The 23,368-nt window shown below is 22.8% G+C and overlaps 1 protein-coding gene across 10 annotated transcripts in view; it reads right to left on the bottom strand.

Moving 5' to 3' along the window:
* Positions 1-23,368, bottom strand: part of LOC129612165 (hemicentin-2) — a 154,387-nt gene that overhangs the window by 72,183 nt on the left and 58,836 nt on the right. For 6 of the 10 annotated variants that reach the window (XM_055525670.1, XM_055525672.1, XM_055525671.1 and 3 more), the window contains exons 2-5: positions 14,834-15,002; positions 9,465-9,613; positions 6,985-6,999; positions 1,315-1,485 (exon numbers count right to left, since the gene is read on the bottom strand). In XM_055525670.1, coding sequence (XP_055381645.1) covers positions 1,315-1,485; positions 6,985-6,999; positions 9,465-9,613; positions 14,834-15,002 — 504 coding nt within the window. The remainder of the gene's footprint in view (positions 1-1,314; positions 1,486-6,984; positions 7,000-9,464; positions 9,614-14,833; positions 15,003-23,368) is intronic. The other 4 variants (XM_055525674.1, XM_055525675.1, XM_055525677.1 and 1 more) reach the window with 1 other exon arrangement.

Raw genomic sequence — 23,368 nt, 5'->3', positions numbered from 1 at the left:
TTTTTTATTAAAAGCAAAAAAAAAAATACCAACCTAATTAAATAATTTTTCTGTTAATGATTAATTTTTCTCATGAATTCATAATAAATAGTTAATCAGGTGAATATTAATTTAATTTGTTATAGAGGATAAATGAGTTTTTAATGTAGTGTAAATTAATTAACTGTTATACGTATGTATTGTGTCGACAAATTTAGTTAAATATTGTTTTGCATAAATTTTTTTGGATATAATTAAGTTCAGTAACAGTCATTTAAATAATGTTTATAATATTTTGAATATTTTATAATTTCGAAATGATAATAATTTGGATATAAAGATTTAGGGTGTAATTAAGAGTAACGCTACCCAACATTTTGTATTCAATTATTAAATTCAATACAAAATTTATGTTCAATTATGAAAGTCGTTGATTAAAATTAAATAAATCGGATCATTACATGAAATCAAATAAGCAATAAAACTCAATTTCTCCGTTAAACTCCGGTCTCCGTTTTATAGTTAACAAAATGGGCGGATCAGCGAGTCTTGAAAATAATATCAATCACCCGTAGAGTAAGTGCGGTAATCTTGAACCATTTATTTTGTTTTTGCAGTTTTCCCTTATTATTTTAAATTGTTTTAACCCTGACAAGAGCTACACTCACAGATTATTTTATTACCATTAAAAATGCAAAATTTAAATCTTGTATATTAGTTATGAGTTAAAGATGGACCATAGTTCAGCTACAGTAATACTGATTTCCGGTTATTCATAGTTGCTCAGCTATAATATTACCTGACTAGGCCACAATTACCGTACTTACTTCACCTCTTCAAGAAGTTCACAACAACTAAGAAGCGTTTATAATCTTTAATTTTAACGAGTATTTTTTTTTGCAATCAATAAAAATGTCTAGCGATTTTTTATATTATAAAAACCGACATAATCTACAATTATTGTTTTCAATACTTCTCATTATAATGATGAAATGCCTATGAAACTCATCTAGCATAAATAATTGACCACTTATTAGAACATTTTAATTTCAATATGAAACTCAAGGGTCAAAATCGGCTGTATAAATTCCAATTTTAATATTTCATCTTCAAATTTCAAATTTTAATTATTTACTTCAAATTTCAAATTTATTTCATGTACACCATATGGTACATAAATAAAATTGTATTATACGCTACACAACATACATAGCTATTCAATATATTTTTATCCTTTAAGGATATTTAAAATTATTTATTAAGAATATAATTTCAAAATTAACTTATAAAAAAAAATAATTAAAAAACTTAAAATAAACATTTTTTTTTACTTACGTGTTGTAAGCCTTTTATTGCCTCTATACCATGCCATTGATGGTTGCGGTCTTGTTTTCTCTACTTTACATATTGCTGTTAATGTTTTGCCTTCCTCTACAGGACCAATTATTGATCCATTTGTTATTTTATCATTTTTTTCATCTAACACTAATATATCTGATGGTGGTACTGTAAATTTTTTGTTTAAGAAAAAATTTATTAAAATTTCATAAAATACAATGATTAAATTGAAATTAAATAAAATTATTACAATAATATTAAAAATAATTTAATAATATTAAAATTGCAATTAACAAATACGTAATAAATATTTTATAGTAATAATTTTTTTTTTAACAATAAGATGATTAAGATTTATGCAAAAACAAATGAAAAACAAAAAAATAAAATAAGCCATTCTTAATTTTTATGAAATCGGAGAAAAAAATTCGAAAATTATTTTTATACACGGGCCAAAAAAGAAAAATTGTAAAACTGGAGAAAATCTATAAAAAAAAAAAATTAATAAAATCAGCACTCATTCGTAACTACAGAAAAAATTGAAAAATCGTAAAATGCACAAAAAAAAAAAATTGAGAGAAGAAAAACAAAATCAAGAGAGGCAAAAATTTTATGTGTTTACTCATACAATTACAAATTAATTGCAATATGTTGTTGTATTTGCAATATTAAGGTGGGTACACTTAATGTGTGTTGAAAATATGAAGTAAGTTGAAAATTTTTGGATTTATTGTGTGTTAAGAATGTTTTTGCTTTTGTTTTGTTTTTATAAATTGATAAAATGAATAATGTGGAATGCTCTAAAAAAAAAATAATCACGTTTTTAATTTTCAAGTTTTTTTAAAATATAAAAAAGATTTTAGTAACTCTTTTTCTTCTTAAAAGATTTTATAGCTCTGTAATAGCATTGAAATTTTCAATTATAATTCAAAAGAGCTAATTAGAAATTTGGTAAAAAAAAATTAATTTTGTTTTAAAAATTTTAGACCAACACGTTAATTTTTTAGCCTAATTTATTGTTATTCATTAGAAATTCAAAACAGGCGCTTAATTTAAAATTAGTCAAGTTCTTTTCCTATAAAATAAAATTTCGGTCAACAAAATAAATAAAATGATTATATTGAAAAAAATTGGGAAAATTGGAATCTAATGAAAGTTGTTGTTGAAAAATATTCTAAAAGAGTTCTGATCTATTTTAATAAATTTAATGTTATTCTACTAATTAATTAATGTTATACGAATAATAGTTATATGTATTATAAACCATGAAAATTAATTTCTTAAATATTAAATTAATATTCATTGCTCTATTAGTATTTCTATTTTATATGAATTTATTTTTCATAATTCATTTAATTTAGAGTTTGTGACGATCGTTTATCTAAAATTTACTAGAAATAATTTAAAAAATTCAATTTTTCAATTATCAACAAAAATTATGCAACTCTCTAATAATAAAATTAATTAGAACTCCAATTATACTTTTGAATAGCATACATTTTTCGTTTTTATAATGTAAATCAGGGCCCTATTACTCCAATCATCTTTCTAATAATAATTAATCAAAAAATTTGTAAAATTCCTGTTGCTCCAAGAATCAGAACATTAATGATAACAGAACATTAATAATGAAAACTCTTATCTAATTTTTTTATATTTTTCCGTATAACAAAATAATTTTATATTTTATATCGTTTATAATAAGCAACCATAATTAAATTTTACAAATCCTTATATTATTATACATATAAAGAACCCTTCCAATTTTTTTTTTTAAATTATTAAAGCATTTATGTTAGGTATAGAGCTAGTGCCTTTAACTAAGAATTAACAAAAATTTTTTAATTAAAAAATATCGAAATTTTAATTTAATGATGGTAGATTAACTTAAAATTTCATTTTTAATAATAAGAAAATTTTACAATAGAAATGTTGTGAAAAAATTAAATTTTACATTTTAAAATTCTCTCATAAAATAATATTAGGTTTTTCATAAGAGTTACAATTGAATTTGGGTTCTTAAATAGTTGTAAGGATAATAAAATTATGAAAGATAAATTTGCATATATCTCGCTATATGTGTACCTATATACAAAATTCCAGTATAATTCTTATATAACATGTGAGTATGTTTGTATAATAATCAAAATATAAAAATTGTTTTTGTTACGTTTTTTGGTGTATTTGAATAGATTTTCACTTTTTATATTTGCAATTTTAGTTTTTTTTAATAAAAATTATATTATTTATTCAAAAATATAAAAATATTACAAAAATTTATTCAATTTCACTTTTTTTTTTATCTACTTTATATATATGTATATTATATATGTATATTAATAGTTTAGTATATTATAAAATTGCACACAAGATTACACGATACAAAAAATTATTAAAAATAGTAATGAAAAAAAAAAAGTAATTTTTTTTTTATATTTTTATTTAAAATTGAAACAAAAGTTATATTAAAAAAATTTGACAAAATATAGAATTTTAGTTTTTTTATTAAAAAAAAATGCAAAGCTATATTATGTGTATATTTATATGTATATTTTAGAGTATAAAAAATTTTAAGCCAAATGTGGAAGAAAAAAGCATTTTTCATATTTTTTCATACAAGATATTCAAATTAATAATTTATAAATTTCAAAATTATGCACATACATTATGAATACTTAAATAATATTTTTGACAAAAAATATAAATTCATTTTAAACTATGGGTTGATAGAACAGCACATTTCACTTGAAAAAAATCAGATGTGGTGAGCACATCACCAAACGCAACGGTTATTGTTTAGTCTAGTGAAAGTATTACAGGAAGTGTTACAATTTTAGAGACTCTAGTAAGATTTTAGTTAATAGACCAATAAAAATGTAAATTTGGCTCTTAATAGAGTTTTGCTTTTTACCATCCGAATTCTCTGAAAACTTCGACAATTAGTTTCAATAATGACCAGAATCCAAATATTAAATTTCAAATGATTGTATCAATTAGTTCTGTGGATGTGGTAGAAAAATTTTTAATCGACCCAAGTTCGGTTTCCGAGCTCTAATCTTTCCAAAAAATTTATAGGTTAATTGCTATAACACCCTCGAATTCCAACATTAAATTTCAAGAAAATTCATTGAGTCTTTATAAGCGGAAAAATGTAAAATTAGCTCGCAAAAAACACCCTTATTGTATGCAATGCGGTATGAAAATATAATTACTGGAGTTGTTAAAAATTAATTAATATTTTTTAGTCTTGTTGCATAATACCGTATTCTATAGTATCTTAATGTAACAACCTTATAATATGGTTGAATTGACCGACTAATTAAGCAAATTTATTTATACATCCTGTATCTGGGCCAGGTTAATGCTACTAACTAGTGAGTGTCTTTTGAACAGACTCCCTCATAATGTTACTGTTACAGAAGTTTTGCAGGTAATCGAACCAAAGAGTTTTGTTTTAAAATTCTTAATTTAATATTTCGGATGTCTCTGGTAGATGTTATTTATGAAGAAGTTGACATGAAAAATTTTATTTAAAAGAAATTTGTTTGGAATTACGACTAAATTAAAGTGCCATAATCATATACTGATATTAGCCTTACGATTTTCGGTAATACCTTTCGGTTTAGCGACAAGGACTTGTATTGCCATCTTATAAATATATAAAAAACCAGGCAGGCTGAATGAAACTAAGAGGATTTTTTTTCAAAATTTTACAGAAATATGCTAAAGAGCAACATTCATGACATGTTCTTATATTATATTGCATATAGGTCTTTAAATATATATAAGCATATTATTTTGGAATTTGTGTAGATGTAGTAAAAAAAAAACTGTATATAGTAATTTTCTAGTCTATTCATATGATGTATTTTAAGTATTCAAAATGATTTTACTCTTAATTTTTAAGTAATTAAAATGAATATCTCTATACCAAAAAAAAAAAATTCAAAAAAAAACAAAAAACAAAACATTTTTTTCCATAATAAATTCAATTTGACAATGCAGCACAAAAAAAATTTCAATTTGATTACTTTATGTACATGTATTTGTGTACTTAGTTTGTAAATGCCTTTATGCACTTCAACATTATTGAAAATTTTAAAGAGATTTTTAAAGATTTTTTTTAGAGATTTTTCGAAATATTTTCCTTTGATATTATTAGAATTAAAGGAAACCTACTTCTTAAAATGTTAAAAGTCCAATATTGTAGTTATTTCATTTGAAAAGTTCTTTGATTTTTCATGTCTTTTAATTAAAAATGTATAAAATTTTATCCAGCAGATAATTGATTATTTTCCAAAAATTATATTAAAAAAATTGTTGATTTAAAAACGAAATTTTTGATTTTAAGAAAATTTTTTTTTACCTTATATATAGGTGCTAATAAATAATTTTTGAGTTTAGGCTCATTAAAATTAATTGAGTGTATTAAGATGAGGATTATAATAATTTTCATTTAGAATTTATTCTTTTAGAGACAAGTAATGTAGGAATGTGAATGAATTCATGAATTTTAATATTAGAAGATGTAAAACAAATCATGTATTATGGTTTATTATTTTAATTATTCAAAATTTTAAAGGAAAATGGAATGGAATGATGTGGACAATGTTGCATTTTTCCAAGTATAGGTAATTAAATTATTTTAATACTTGAATTTATCAAATATAACATCAGTTTATTATTAATTATGAAAAGGTGTTGTTCTTTTATTTGAAATGGAATCCATATAAAATACAGGTTTGAAATGGAATCCACATAAAATACAAATTTCAAATGAAATCCACACAAAATATTCACACGAAATACAAATGTGAAGTGGGATCCACACTGAATACAAGTTTAGAATGGAATCCACACAAAATACAAATTTGAAATGGAATCCACACAAAATATCCACATGAAATACAAATTTTAAATGGGATCCACACTGAATACAAGTTTAGAATGGAATCCACACAAAATACAAATTTGAAATGGAATCCACACAAAATATCCACATGAAATACAAATTTGAAATGGAATCCACACAAAATACGAATTTGATATGGAATCCGTACAATATACATGTTTCAAATGGGATCAACAAAAAGTACAAGTTTGAAATGGAATTCACACAAAATATAAGTTTGGAACCGAATTAGATATATTAAAAATGATGTATAAGTGTCGAATATGTCCAACTTTAGTTTTAACAATTTAAAACGGCGTGATTTAAAATATTCTTTTGAAAGAAAGTTTAAATAAAATTTAAAAAGAAACTGTATAACAGTATAACAGTTTACATAAGAAATTCATTGAAATTTAATATCTTTCAATGTCATTTCCATACAATTTGTTACCGTTAACAACATCATGCCTAAAACTTAACGTAATGCATTGTCAATGTACAACTGATTAAGAGTTAGAGTATGGAACAGCTCATGTTCTGTTTTTAATTTTACGAAATTTAGAATGCAAAAGCTAAAATTAAATTAATTTTTTAAAATATCTTTATTTAAAAGCACAAAAGCAACAAGACAAATTCACAAAAAAAAAAATTTATTAGCAAAAAAAAATTTTGTTTTTTAGTTAAAAAAAAAGTAAATTAAAAAAAAAAAGGTAAGTAGCAGAGAAATGAGAATTAAAATAATTTTTAAAAAAATTTTTTTTTGTTGTTGCTTTTACCTGGGGGCGGATGTTCTGCATGATTTTTTTTAGATTTTTAGTTTTTTTTTTTTTAATTTTTTTTTATTTTTGATATTTTCGAGTTTTTTTTTTTTATTTTTAGTTTGTTTTTTTTATTTTGATTTTTTAGAAAATAAAGAAAATTAAACTTGAGATTTTTTTTAGTAAAAAGTAAATGATGTGAAAAAAAAATAACAAAATGCTTTATATGAAAACACACAATTATTATTATTATTGTTAGTTAAGGATATGAGAGAAAGGGAAAGGATGTTAATCAAAAATATTTGGAGAAAAAATACCATATGAGTTGGGTATGCTTATTATATAGTAAAGTTGTAGATTATTATGAAGTTAGTTAAAATATTGTAAAAAAAAAGGAAACCATTTTAATTGCAATGAAAATTTTCAAATTAAAATCATAATTTTCTTTCATCAGGCATCTGAATTTGGTTGCTTTATTTAATGGAGAAGTTTCTTCTATTTTTGAAATTTTTTCTAATACAACTTCCTATTTTTGCAAACATAAATTGCTTTTTGATTAACTAAGAATTTTATTAATATTCAAAATGAAAAATTTAATTGAAAAATTTTTAAATAAATTTTGTTTCAAACATAGTTTCTATGGTGCAAATTCAGGAGATTTGAAAAATTTACGTCCGATATCTCTTACTAATTATTCATGCAAAATAATAGAAAAATGTAAATTGAATTTCACAACATTAGAATCAAAAATAATGGAAAATTTTCCTTCAAAAAGATATTTATTGGTAATTTTTCTTTTAACATAGGAAAAGCTTATAGAAAATGGTCTTTATAGCCCTTTAAGCTTTTGTCAGGCTCTAATAAAAATTTAAATTTTTATTAAAGGAATACAATAAATTTCATTAAATTTAATAAAATTATGCAAGAAATGAAAAAAAGGCTAATTTTACTGAGGAATATTGTGACTAATGTATTCTATCTTCATATTACAAAATTTCAATACTGGTGTATTTTGAATATTCTTCTGATGCTCAAGATATTCATTGCATTTATTAAAAATGAGGAGCCTTTTCAAAAATTTATTTATGAATAAGATTTCTGTACCCAATTCTTAATCTTTGCGATTCTAATAGATTTTTTCCTTGGGTAAATAGTTTACATTTTTCCAAGCTGCTATCTTAATCTTAATAATTTATTTATTTTTTATACTTTTGAATATTGGAAGTTGAATTGTAATGCCCGTATTTGTTTGCAATATAGGATGTTATAATCCAAAGTATAATATTTTTTAATTAAAGAAAGTAAAGTTGACAATTTCTTTTTATTCGTAATCTCAATATTCTCTAAAATTTAATTAAATTAATTGTGAAGCTGCACAGTATTTACCCTTTTATTTGGTATTAACAATTTGGTTTAGAAAACAAGGAAATCTGTTTTGTATACAAATGCAAATTAAAAAATTTTCAAAGGAAATTTTTTTTTGTATCTAAAATTTTGGTCGCTTGTAAACAAAGATTTCGTTTTTTTTTTCTTCTTCACTACTTGGAGAAGCATATGGCTATATTGTAAATATTGCTCCAGTATCATTGTGTTATGCAGTTTTAATTAGGTAGGTGACTAGCCTGCCGTATTTTTTTTTTAATAAAGAACGATTAATTTTTCATTATTCTTGAATATTTTCTTACAAATTATTTACTAAATTTTCTTTTTATTAAATTTTCTTTTTATGCAATTTATTATTAAAAATAGGAAGTCCTCTTTTTTTAATTCATACACTGAGCATTTAGTTAACAAAATTTCCATTAAATTACTCGTTTAAATCTTAAATGAAATGAAATACAGGACGAAAGCAAAAAAAAATTATATAAAAAAATCTTCTTGTTTACAAAAATTTTCTTTAAAATTAAAAAGAGGAAAAAAATTGTTACTCTAATTTTTTTGGTACATAAAAATTTTTTAGGTTTTTTTTTTTTTGTTTTGATTTTTCAGATTAATGGTATTTTTTGTTTGAACATGGAACAAGAATGGAAAACAATATACAAGGAATAAATTTAAATTGCATATTATGCTTTTATAACAAAAACATTAAATTTTAAAAAACAAAACAAAACTGGGTTATTATAAAAAACAAAAAATCCTTTTTTTTCTTTCTTAAATATCGGAAACAATAGCGGTTTTTTTTCTCCATTGTTATATTTGTTATTTATTTAAAATTGGTTAGGTAATATTGTGAAAGAAGAAAAATTAAAAATTTAGGATTAGTTTTTAATGTTGTTTTCTTCTTCTTCTTCTTCATCTTTTCATACATATATAGGATTAATTTCATATAGAGGAATATTATAACATGGTGGTTTCTATAAAGCTCTATTATTATTTTTTTTAATTATTTTAATTTTAATTTTAAAATAATAAAAAAAAAACATATTTTTTTTAAGGTTATTTTATATTTAAGGAAAAAAAAAAAACAATTTTTGAAAATTATAAATTTTTTTTCTTACCTAAAACAATGACTTCAGTGCGATATCCTCTTGTCGCATCACAAGATTCTTGTGGTATATAAAATGTTGTATCACATATATAAACATCCTCATCACTAATACGAAGATCATTCAATGTAAGGCGATATGGTGATTCTTCAAGTTTTACTCTACAATAGATGAAACAAATGAAGTAAAAAAAAAGAGAAAAAAAAAATAAACAAGTTATTAAGTTTTTTTTCTTTTCTCTTTGTTTCTCTTTCTTTATGTAAATTTTTTTTTCTTAAATAAAATACACACATACACACATTATTAAAAGAATACTAGTTGTACTCAATATAGTTTAACAAACAATTTAGAAATTTTCCAAAAAAAAAGTAAAATCCTGAAACTAAGGAGAGAAAAATAAACAAAATACTTAAAAATACAAGAAAAAAAGGACTTTGTAAAGTTTATATTAAAAATTTTAGAAAAAGAAAATGAAAATTTTTCTTGTTTGTTTTATTGTTTTTTTCTTTTTTTTCTTGTTGTTCTATATTCAGTTTATAGTTTTTGCTCTCTTTGTTTTTTAAAAGAAAAAATTCTAATTCAAAAAAATCCAGTCGATTAGAAATTGGAAAATTGAGTATGACTTTTTGTTTTTTTTCATTTTATTTTCTTATTTTTTTTTGTTTTTGATTCGTTTATTTGCTACTGTAAATTTTGTGTTATTAAGAAAAACTTTGTGTCCTGTATAGGTTCTGTGTATGCAAGAGAAATAAAGTAAAAAAAAAATAAAGGTAAAAAGAATTTTAATTTTTAAAGTTCAACTTTTGAATGAAATTTCTCCGTTCTCATTTAAAAGGAAATTTTTTTTTCTTCTCTCTTTCTCTGTTCTTTTATTTTTTTTTCTTTTTGTAATTATAAAATTATTCAATTAAAGTGTTAATTTAGTTTGAAACGAGTATATAAGAAGAATATTGAAAATTAAGGAGAAAAAAAAAATAGAGAAATTTTTCAAAGAATAGTTTTGTTTTTTTTGGGAAAAGGAATTTAAAAGGACATTTTTTTATTACTTTATTCGACAAAGAAATTTTGAAATTTTTAATTTTTGTTTCTATGAGTTTATGAAACGTTTTGTGATTTGTTTAAAGAAAAATTTGGAAAAGAAAGTGTTTATAATTTTTTTGACATTTTGGAAAATTGAGAGAAATCAAAGCGGAGAGCGAGTATTAAAGTATAAAGTTCCTATGAGAAGTTGAATATAGCCTAAGCCTTTTATATAGAAGGTTTGAATATTATAATTGATAATATTATTGCGCAAATTTAATTAATCAGTATTAATTTTAATTGATCAAAATTTTAACTTCAAATTGGATTTGAGATAAAATTTGTGGAAAATTTTCTGCTTTAAACTTCAATCTTCAATCAGGATGTGCTTAATTTTCAAATAAGAAATCTTTTTTTTTAAATAAATTGAATGAAAACTGTACAACTATTTCGAAATTTTCGATTCCTTGATACCTATATGATACAGTTTTGAACAATATTAATTCGGTATCAAAAATTAACAATATTGCATTCGGTATTTTTCTGGTATTTTCTTATTTATATTATGAATTACTTGTAGTGCAGTTTCCAAAATAAATTCAATATCTCATACAATGTATAATAATCAAAATGTGATTTAAAATTCTATTGGTTCAAATGTAAATTAGTTAAATCATGAGAAAAGAATTTGATATTACAACATAAGATTTTCCTCATTAAATCAATTCAGTGAAAGCTATATTGAAGAAAAGTATGAACAGGGTATAAAAACAGCAAGCAACAAATACCCAGGGAGTATTATAATATATAGATCTCTTTTTTGTATGAATGAAGTAAACGGGAGAATCGCATTTTGCAAAACCAACAACAAATAGAATTGATGAAAAAATATTCGTAAAATATAAATATGAGAAATGGTGTGCTGATAGGAGGAAATCATTTTTGTTCACTCACAGTACTCATTTTACATAAATGAGCGAAAGAGTTAAAAATAACAGAATATCGTATTTATTTTTAAGCAAATTTAAGTATTAATTTTTCAACTTCAATCATCTTGTTACGATTTAAAAAAATTAGAATTTTAAATACTTTATTTGAAAATCAATATGAAGCATCAATCCGATAACACAATTTAAGAACTAAATTTTTGCATATCGTTAACCCTTTGAGGTACGGAATTTTTGAAAATAAAAATACCATGGTGTTGCCAATTACTAAAGTTCAGAAATAATAAAGTTCTGAAAAAAATGTATGAGCTCGCAACTATTCCAATATATCCAGATGGGTCGAAAAATGTCCCACCATGCGTTTTTACGCATCAAAAAGATGGGACATTATTAATACCAGCGTGCCCCAAAGGGTTAAGCAACATAATTTTTGCTTGACATGAAATGAAATACAGACATGGAAATTCGATTTCATATTTTTGGGCTGTATGGAAATGATTTTTTAACAGAAATTATTGTTATTCTTATGGCAATATGATAACATGAGTTGAGAATATAATTTAAGAATTTTAATATTTTTCAAGATTACAGATAAATTATTTATGCATATGTCGAACATAATTTTATTAAACAAATTACTAATTTGCTATTTAGAACTATTAAATATTTAATTTGTCCATGTACAATGTCCTTATCACATTATAAATTTAAATGTGTTTACATAATTACATATTATTTTAGTTTTATTATCAATTACAATATTTTAAATATTTACTTAGCGTTGTTTATATTAAAAAAATTTTTTTTTTTTTTGAGAAAATAGTAAATTTGATTTTTCCATAAATAAATGATCAGAATATAAAGATAAAAATTTTTTGTATTTTGTGGAAAATGCAATAATGCTTATTTAAATATAAAAAGCAAAAAATATTTATTTTTTTTTTCTCCGTCATTTGTTTGCGTTAAAATTAAATTTACATATCAGAATTTTATTTTCAAATGCATTTAAAGTTTTAATTTTTTAAAATTTTGAATATTTATTGCCATGACCTGAACCCATTTATATTAGTATACAATTTTTTTTTTTCTGTGTAGGTATTTTATTTGCATTTCATATATAAAATTGTTGTTTCATATCGATTAGAATCTATTCATTTTATTATTTAGTATATATTTTTAGATTTATTATTTATTTTTTAATTGCATTTTTAGCAAAAAACAAAAAAAATTATATATACCTATGTACATAATATGTATAAGTACACATACAAATAAAATACAGATTGAATCAAGATTTTGTAAGGTAGCACTTTTCCAACAAGCAAGTGAAAATGCTGGAATTGCAAAAAAAACAAATCTTATTCCCAAATTTTTTCTCATTAATTTCATAAAATTTTGCATATTTCTTGGATAAGTGCAAAAATTTGCAAGAAACATTAACAATACAATTGTTAAATTCGGAATTTAATTATATAAAATGTTACTCAAAAAAAAAATATTACTACATTTGCCATAGTTTTGTGTTCTCCTGGTGATAAAAACTGGTCGAAATCGGGATAGTGCGAAAAAATTACATTTTCTGCCATGTTTTATTGCACTGCATTCTTAACATTTGTTGTTGTAGTTGTAAACCACTACAGAATAAATATGTGTTCAATATGGAGGCGGAAATATTGCTAATTTTGTAATTTTTCTGATAAAAAATAGCGACCAAAACTGGTATCTAAGAATAATTAATATATTTTTAAATGAAAAGATATTAGGAAATTGGGAAAATATAAGATTGGGAAATTTTGTAGTTTCCTCAATTTTAAAAACAATAACTTATAGAAGGTGAGTGTGGAGGAAGAATTTCGTTATTTTGGAAACGGAATACTTCCAGCAGTAGGGCGGCAAAATAAGTAAAAATGTTCTTCTGGATAAGTTTCTACTAAAGATCGATTTATAAATAAAATTTCAATTTTCTATCTTAAAGGGTATTGAAGTTTTGAAAAACCGACGCATTCACGGACAAATTGAGATTAATAAGCACTTCCTTTTCCAATTCTGTTGAAAAAGCACTAAAAATTATTTAAAATGTAATATAATTTTTTTTTTTTAAGTAAGTTTTGTGTACAAAATTCATAATAATTTTAAAAGTAGAAAAGAAAATTTTTATTTTGTTCCTTCAGGTTATTTAAAAATTTAGGAAAAATTTTTTTTTGTTATTCTATCCTTTGTCAAATATAACTTTAACGTCATTATTTTAAAATTTCTAGTTTTTCAAAATAAAAAAAATCAAAAACAAAGCAAAAATTGCATAAAAATGCTTGTATGTGCATTATTTTTTTTTATACTTAGTGCAATGAATAAGTTTGTATATGTTTTTGGATGTAAATTAAAAACCTGTAGGTGAAATTCCCAAATTGTGGAAAGTAAACATTAAATCATGGTAAAATGATAAATTGTTGGTCTATTTTTTTTTTTATTTTTCAATTTTTAAATTAGAAATTAAAATAAAATGTTCACGTTTGTTTTAATGCAGTAGTAGCAATGGTAAAAGGGGGTCACATGACACTATGCTAATAAAAAAATGATTGGCAACAACCTCAGAAAACGTTCAACTAGAATTATAAATTTGCAGCAACTCGCATCTACGATCAACAAGAACCATAATAGGGCAATATTCTTAATGGAATTAAGTAGACCTCTAACGGACATTTCCAAAAGCTTCTTTTAGCGCAAAAATTTATTCATTTTCTGTATTTCATGCAGCATTCCATACGAATCTCATTCTTACATCTGGAAAGCGTTTTAAATAATTTTATTTCCTTTTTTCTTTTTATTTTTTTTTCTCAAGATCTGTGCTTCAGCCATGAATTGTAATTCGTATTAAATGAAAAGAAATTTTATTTTTGTAATACAAAAGAGCAGAATTGTAAGAGAAAAAAGCTGTAAACTGCCATTTAAACATTTTGTCTTACAAAATTCTCCAAAAATTAGGGTGGCGAGCATCAAAGACTTGTGGAGATTTAGACTAGAATCGTTAGGAAATAGCAACAGGCATTGTTATTTACATTTTTAGGAGAGAAGTTGAAATTTCCTTATTTAGTTTGACATTGGTGCATTGGTGCTATTGAAATTGACTAACAAACTAAAAAAAACATAAATAATCTAAAACTATTAATTTTTTTTAATACGAACGATTTTATTAAATTGATAAAACAAAAAAGTGGAAAAAAATTTTTAGAAAATTGCATATATATGCGATTTCTAATCGATTTTCCTAATTTGAATGCATGCATTTTTTATAACAAATAAACTAAAAATAAATAAAATTCATGCCCCACACCAATAATATACATACACAATTACATTCATATTTTATTCATAACATTTTTTTTTCAGTTTTTGTATAATTTTTTATATATTTACCTTTCACTATACTCTGGTATAACACTGGATACATTAACACCACCTAATATAACAGCAATTCTTGTATCACCCTTGAACCAATTCAATGAATGTAAATCACCGCATGCTTCACCATCGATTGGACATTCTAAAACAACAGTTCGTCCTTTTTGTTGTTTTATTGTTTTATCTGTAATATATAATAAGAAAAATGATTAAATAAAAAATTAGGTTATGAATATTATTACGTAAAGATACAATTTTTTAAAAAATTTAAGAGAAAATATGTTGAACTTTGAGAAAAAAAACGAAGGGAAGTGTTAAATATTACGTATGATTGAGACAGAATTGTGCAAAATTTTTCAGAATAGCTTATAAAATTGTAAGACTGAAATGATAAAATTGAACCTGCGAAATGTTATTTAAACTGCAGAATGCTTTTGAAGTTTATGTCTACTGTGATATTGTCAGGCAGAAATTGGAACTGAATGTGGACTGAATTATTTAAATTAACCCCGGAAATCAACAATCTTAAACAACATTTTTAAACTGATTCTTCACAGAATATATTGAACGTTGTCATATAAATTATTCAAATATTCCGATCACATGTCTTTTGATTCGTTTATAAATCATGTCAAGAATATTCTATTTTATACTGTAAAATCTAAGTCCACTACTATATAATAGTATATTATTAATTAGACCTTATTTAATATTCTTCTTCACAGTAATATTACAACTAAATAACACAATTCAATTAAAAAAAATATCACGTCACATTTATTTAATACTAACATTAATCCTTTCCTAAATAACTTAATACCCATATTAATTAGGCATTCATATTAATCTTAAATTAAATTATCAAAGTAGACCCTAAAAATAATAAAATAAGAACAAAAATTTAATATTATAACTCTCGTTTTAAAATACTATTATAAACGAATGTACAAATTTTTGAATTTACCCTAGCCTAAATTCTAGCCTTAATAATCATTAGTCCCTTCAAAAAAAAAACAACAATAAAATACAAGATTTTCCTACACAGTTTTGTTTCTTATTTTATTATTTCCTTTTCTACTACTTTTTTAGCTCTTTACTCTGATACCCATAATAATGAGTAACCTATTATATAATGTACAATGATATGAATGTAATTACATACTTGTTATTCTAACGTATATGTAGGTGTAAACAAAAGAGGGTTAAATTACAAAAAAAAAAAAGAACGTACATCAAAAAACAAAAAGAACAAACAGCAAGAGAGAAGAAGAAAACAAAAAAGGAACATGTCCGGTACAACACTCCATATTAAAAAACTCATTGGACTGAAAATTTGTTTTCACCACTCAATCCAATAAATCTGTTTACTTTTCAAATTCATATATACATACATATTATATGAAGGTTATAATAATATATAAGAGATGATTTGAAACAAAAACAACAAGAATAACAAAAAAAAAAAAGGATAATTCTATACATAATACAAAAATTTATATATAGATAGAGTATTGTAAAGGAAAGGATACAAAATATTTTGCAAAAGACTGTGAATTGGGTGGGTTGCCTATACACACATAATAAATATACGCTGTAGGGATTGAATTAGAATGTTAATAAATGTATATAAAAGATTTTGTTAATTTTAATTTTTTTTTTTTTTTTTTGAATTTTTTATTTAAAAGAGGAGATCCTTCAATGTTATAATGATTGTTTAATAATTACTAAAATTGATGATTACATTAGGGATTAAGGATAATAACATGTTAAGGGTTAACACTCATATTATTATATTATGTGTATTTAATATACAAATAAATAAATTTGTGTGTGAATGTGGGTGTGTGTGTGAGTGTATTTATTCCAATTATTCTTTTATATTATATTTTTGTTTCTTTTTTTGTTTTCTTGTTTTTTTTTTTTAAATACCTTGAAATAATAATAATTTTATTTTTTATTATTTTTATAATTATGTATGTATTCATATTATATACCTGTTTATGTTATATATGCTTATATATATATACATAATTATATTATTATAACATGTTGTATGTACATAGGAAAAAAATATTTTTTAAAGGATCATTCAGGATATAAAATTAGTTTTTTGGTTTTTGCGGTTTTTAACTCTATATATATACATTTGTATATATATATATTCATATTATGTATATATATATATATATATTTGAATTTTGTATTTTTAGAGAGCAATTATTGGGCTTTTGAAATTGGAATTGATTTAAATATAATTTGTGATGAGTTTTTTTTGCTTGTTTTTTAAATAAATATATTTTAAGGTATTTTACGTTATAATCTATATAAAAATGTATGTGTTTATATATATATATATATATCGTATTTGTAAATCGTATTATAAATGAAACAATTTTAAATTAAAATTGGTTGAATTATTTTAACTAATTTGGTTTGAGATTTCAGAAATTACTTTGGGAATTTGTTGGGACCACAACAAAAACATTTTTTTTTTGTTTTCATTTCTGGGAAATGTACAAATACCCAATGTAGGCAGTCTATATAATATATAAATATTATATACAAATGCAGTATAAGAATGTATTGATTTGTATTATTTTATTGTTCTATTGGTTTTTTGTTTTTGTAAGGATAAGGCGAGAGTATATAGATTTCTTTTCCTATTTTCTTTGATATCCTTTAAAAAAACAAAAAACCAATATTATTTGATTACTTTACAATAGTATATATGATCTGCTTATATGTATTATACCTTAAGCATTAGAACAGCATACAAAAATACAAATAATTCTGAAAACAAAGAGGCGAGTATAAGGATTGGAAAGGATAATATGTGTTTAGGTCTATTTTTAATATTATTATTATTATATTTTATTGTCTATATGGTAACAATAAATCCCAATTTTAACAATATTTAAAAATTAAATGATTTGTTCATTTTTTTCAATTTATAGATTAGAATTTCAAATAGGGGGATGGGTGGGCAGCAAAATTGCTTAATTTTTATGTGAAATGGTCTTTTTTTTAAATTTTACTATAAATTATTTAAAGAAATTTATGAATTTTTATCATTTACTTTAATTATTAAAATAATTTTAAAAATTTCAGGCAAATATCCACAGTATTTAAAATTAAGAGTATGTATTACAATATCGTATATGAAATAAATTTTTTTATCCAATCCAGATTTATTCAATGGAAATATTTTGTTTGACATAAATTCCAATTGATTGTTCAATTAGTTACCTAATTGTCCGCTTCTTTTTGTTTTTTTTTTTACAAAATTCCATTTATTATGATTTCGGATTTTCATTGATTTTTGAAGTTTTATTTAATGGAAGTAACATTAAACTGTTGATACTATGAACTAATGTTCCGAGTATACTATGAACTATATGTAATTTATAAGTATAATTATTTAATTGCAAATCAATTGTTAATTCGATATATGTTATGTATGTCAATGTCAATGTGCGGGTATCAAATGCTATATGATTAAAAGTGTTATAAAATTAAATAACTATAATAATTATAAACAGTTGAATCTGGATAAAATGAACAAGGTTTCGAAATCTCTATTAGTGATACTTTAGTTTTTCGACCACTCGCAATTTGTAGCAAAAAAATATTTTATAACTATAATTGCTTTGCTCTCTCAGTAAATGCAATTGTAATTTTCAAAGTTTTACAATTTACTTTCATTTAGTTTTACGGGATTAAGTGAGGCATTTTTAATATTAAGTCTTAGTTATTTTGAAAATTAGTGTGAAAAATTTTGAAAGAATGAGAATTTGGAAATTGTCACTTAAAAGTGAAAAAATAGCAACTTTTGTGAATTGAATCAAAAACATAATTTATTAAAATTTCTCTTACTCATGGCCGAATATATTAAACTTGAAATTGGAGGTTGGATTTTACTTTTTGAAATAAATATTTTGATAAAGTGATATAATTACTTTTACCATAGGCATTTGAAAATGATTTCGTAGAATTTTCTGTTTAAATTTCATTTTTAAATGTAAAAACCAATTATTTCAATAATTTCTCTACTAAGACTTTAATAAAATTTAAACGCTTTGAATAGTAAAGTGTAAATTTTTTTTTATAAAAATTTTAAATTTTAAATGATTTTTAAAATTTTTTTTTTGCAAAGAATTCGATGACCAATAAAAAATTTTATTTTTAATCATACATGAGGAGAGAAGCATATTTCATTATTTCATATAGTGTCCAAAATTGGTTTCATATAAAAATTAACTTTTTATTTATTAGAATATCCTTCTATACCATTTGTGTTAGGGTCTGTAAAATGCATTGTTTTATAGCATAAAATATTTGACCATTAATTCAGAGTTGTATCAGAACAAACTTTTATTGTGATAAATAACATCAGGTAAACTTATTTTAGTCATAATTCTTAACTAATTCTCAAATATAGCGTCATTATAATTTTCTTAGAAATATGTAATAGTTTAGTGTATAGTTCTGGTTGCCAATAGAAGCTTTTACTTAAATTTGTAATTTAAATTTTAGAAATTTCAAATTTCTTGAGAATTTCTCAAATAACATATTCTGTTATAACAAAGACTTCTTTTCTTTATCCTTGAAATTCAATCATATTTCAAGCCTATACCATATTAAATATTCTTTCAGTAAAATTCGTTATTCTTTCATAATTTAAAAGAAAATTTCATAAAATTTTGCATTTTTTTTGATATTGAGCTTTAACTCTATGTTTCGTACCTTTTAATGTCGTTTTAAATCAAAATTCAATTTTATAGCAATTATGTCATTCTCTATAATATACTTTAATAAATTAATTTATATTTGCCTTTAATATTATGATTCGATTCTGTTCGTGCAATGAAATAAAAATATCATTTGTTCTCATATAAGTATATGTAAATATGTAAGTTCATTACAATTGAGTTTTTATGTATACATAATAATATTAATTTCAAATAATATAATAATAATAATAATGAGTGGAAAAAAAAATTCATAAAAAGAACCCTAAATTAAATTTCATGGAATTTCCATATTATTTTAGTTTGTATGTATGTATGTATGTAAGGTTCTTATAGCTACATGTTCATAAATTATGCATAATTATATTTTAAAATTTTCTTTTTCATTTTTTGTTATTTTTTTTTTTCCAACTTGTCATATTATATACATATATGAATATATTTTTCATTTCTTTATACACGTACGAACATGTGTTCGAAGGTTATCATAAATTTGCTTTACCGTGCGTAACGCTATGAAATAATGATCTAAGATATAGACTCAAGTATATGTTTTTGATCAACGTCGAATTCTGAGTCGGTTTAATCGCATGTGTACATCCGCACGCTCAGAAATTTATTTAGGGCATAGTTTAGAAAATTTGCACAAGAAAATATAATGTTAGTGCTGTTTTGCTTGATAAAACCCGTTGAAATTTCTCAACTGCTTGTAGTAGAATAAAATACAATTATAATTTGTATACAATTTCATATGTTGTTTGATCATAGCTCCGAAACTATTAAAAGATCAAAGCTTCAAAATTTTGAACAAACGAGTTTAGTAATGTGGCCTTCATTTTCAGTAACTACCATGTAATATAGCACTAGACATATTGTATAAAGCAAGAGGTCATTTAAAATCATTTATTCGTACGGGTATCACAGAGTTGGCATGGTCAACTATTTCTATTCTTATATTTTTTTATATTGTTAATTAATTTTCGTTCTTTTCTGAAAAGTTTGCAAAAAAAAAAATTTTTTTTTTTATTTATCTAGAAAATTTATTGCTTAAAAACTGTTTCAAATAAATTTTACAATTATTGTGCACATGAACATTTTAAATACTAACATGAAAATTGTATATATATGAATCTATTTACACATACATACATACATACTTTAAATTAAAATTCTTATATGAATTTATTACAAAAAAAAAAACCAAAAAACAAAAATATTTTTCCACACCAAGATGCCGTGAGAAAAAATATTTATTAATTCTCAAATAAAAAATATTTTTTTTTTTTACATAAATTCGAATATAAAATTTTTTATTTTTACAAAATGCTATGCCATTTAATTTAATTAATTTACTTAAATTTCCATTAATATATTATTGCCTATATGATTGTTTTTTTTTTTTTCAGTGTAGAGTTAATTAAAATTGCACCAAAAACTGAAATTTTATAGTGTGGGTAATGTTGATATTTTAATAATTTGTAAATGGATTAACACTTTGGCTCCCACACGAAAATGACGTTAATTTTATGAAGGAATGAAATAAGAAGCAAATATTACTGCAGTGGTAAATATTATAATCAATAATAACATGTGTGATTTTAAAAAAATTTAATAATTTATGAAAATTTTCAATCTTAACACCATAATTATTATTTGTTTCCTTATTATTTAAAAGAAACTCAATCTAATTAGTAATTAATTCTGGGTATAAATTATATAGATAAATATATTTAAATTACATTATTGTGTGTTTGACTATTAACATGTTGAGTACCATTGTATAATCAGTGAGTATTTTTAGGTACTAAAATTTTTTTAAGTACAAATATCAAATAATGGTGAAATAAATTTAATTTAAATGCCTGCGACGCCAGGGATTTCAATGAGGTCTGCGGTTTCAATGAGACCTTCGGGACAGGATCTTTTGCACTCATAATTTTGCACACTACTCTAAATCACGTACTAAAAATTTTTTTTTAAATTAAATACTATTGTTTAAACTCAAAAAAAATTTTAGCAATTTTCAATTTTTGTCCTTCAAGGTTTAAAACTTTTTAATTCCTTATAAATTATAAAGGTTAATTTTTAAAATAATTTCAACATTTTGCTTATTGTTCTGAATTTTACGATTTACGTGTATGTTTTACAATTTATAAGATTTCAATGTCCAAGAGGATGTTTTCATAGCGTAGAAATATTCTGGTTTCAACATTATTTACAAAACATAAGTTATAGCATAATTTTATTTGCTACTATTAAGGCATATTTTGCCTCATTTTTTTATTTTCTTGCTAAACAATATTAGTTTTTAAAATATTACCCAGCATGTATTTTGTAATTTCTATAAAGAATTTTTTGTTTTTTTCTTAAATTTAATATTATTTAAATATAAGCAAATTTATATATGGGTACCCTTATATTCCTTATACGAGTATACTATATAAATCATGAATATTTCAAGGAAATGTATAAGACAACGTATATATCTAATATAGAAACTTTTTAAGCCATAGATATTATTATAGCTGAGATTTAACTTTTTTATTTCTATTTTTCTACTTTATAGTGTCATTTAAAAAAAGAACCAAACCAAACTTTTACTGCTGTTGATGTACGTATATCTAATAAAATTCTATTATATCGTGTTTTTGTTTTTGTATAGATCATCTCTACAATTATTGTACACTATTATTATTGTTATTATTCTATAGTCCACAAAAGATAAATTGTATAGTTTTACTTTGATAGTGTTTACTACGTTTGAATGTATGTACATATGATTTCCTTGAATACATGTTCTGTACATGAATATACTAAAAAAGAAAACGAACCATCCAGACCAATGAATCTTAGAAATTTTTTATATAAGAAAAAAAATTTAAAAATAATAGTTGAGAATATAAAGTTTTTCATTTTATTTAAATCCCGTCCTTCTACTCCTCTTTCCATAATATATTTTTTTTTTATTATTTTGTTTTTAATATTAAGTGTATGGTCGATGTATTTGAGGGTATAATGAATAGGAAAATGAGATTTTCTTTTTTATTATGTACATTCATTCTACATAATAAATTCTGTATATGAAGGGAAAATACTCATAATGAATGAGTAGTACAAGACATTAGCGAGAATATCTAATAAACTTAAAAAAAAAAAAAAAACAAACGATAAAATCATAAAAAAAAAATAAAAATTCCACATATATAAGAGTGTGTGTGTGTGTGTATGGGAAAAAATCGTAAATAAAATTTTAATACACATAACACAATTGTATATTAAAAAAAAATTTTTTATCGGTAATTAAATAGCCGAGATTCCAAAGAAGAGAATGAACTTTTGAGTTTAATCACATTTTGCTTTTTATTTCTTTTTCATACTACAAAATTATCATGCTATACACAGCAAATAGAATCAAATTTTTTGGCAAATAAATTAATAATTCAATTGATTCTCAAAACTGAGACAGGCGACTAGAAGAGAGCTGACATGACTTTTCTCCCATCATTATTTTCTCGCTTTGCTTATAATTTCTCTTACTACTTTTGTCATTTTTTCCTTTGCCATTTGGTTGTCTCTCAACAATTTACTTCATACGTCATAGAAGAGTATTGCGTTTTATATTTAATTGTATGCAAGTATGCAACGTAAAAATTCTCTCTTTGAAAGTAATAACTCAAAGTTTTTTTTTTTATTATCTAATATATTATTAATGAGAGACCATTTTTATAGACAGATAAATGGACGAAAATGCAAAATGAAATTTTCAATTTCAAATACAAATTAAAAAACACAAGGAAAATAA

Source organism: Condylostylus longicornis, unplaced genomic scaffold (genome assembly GCF_029603195.1).
Source record: "Condylostylus longicornis isolate FDR11 unplaced genomic scaffold, ASM2960319v2 ptg000062l, whole genome shotgun sequence".
In the NCBI taxonomy this organism is placed as follows: domain Eukaryota; kingdom Metazoa; phylum Arthropoda; class Insecta; order Diptera; family Dolichopodidae; genus Condylostylus; species Condylostylus longicornis.
The sequence above is the reverse complement of the archived record's forward strand: the minus strand, read 5'-3'. Positions and strand labels throughout refer to the sequence as shown.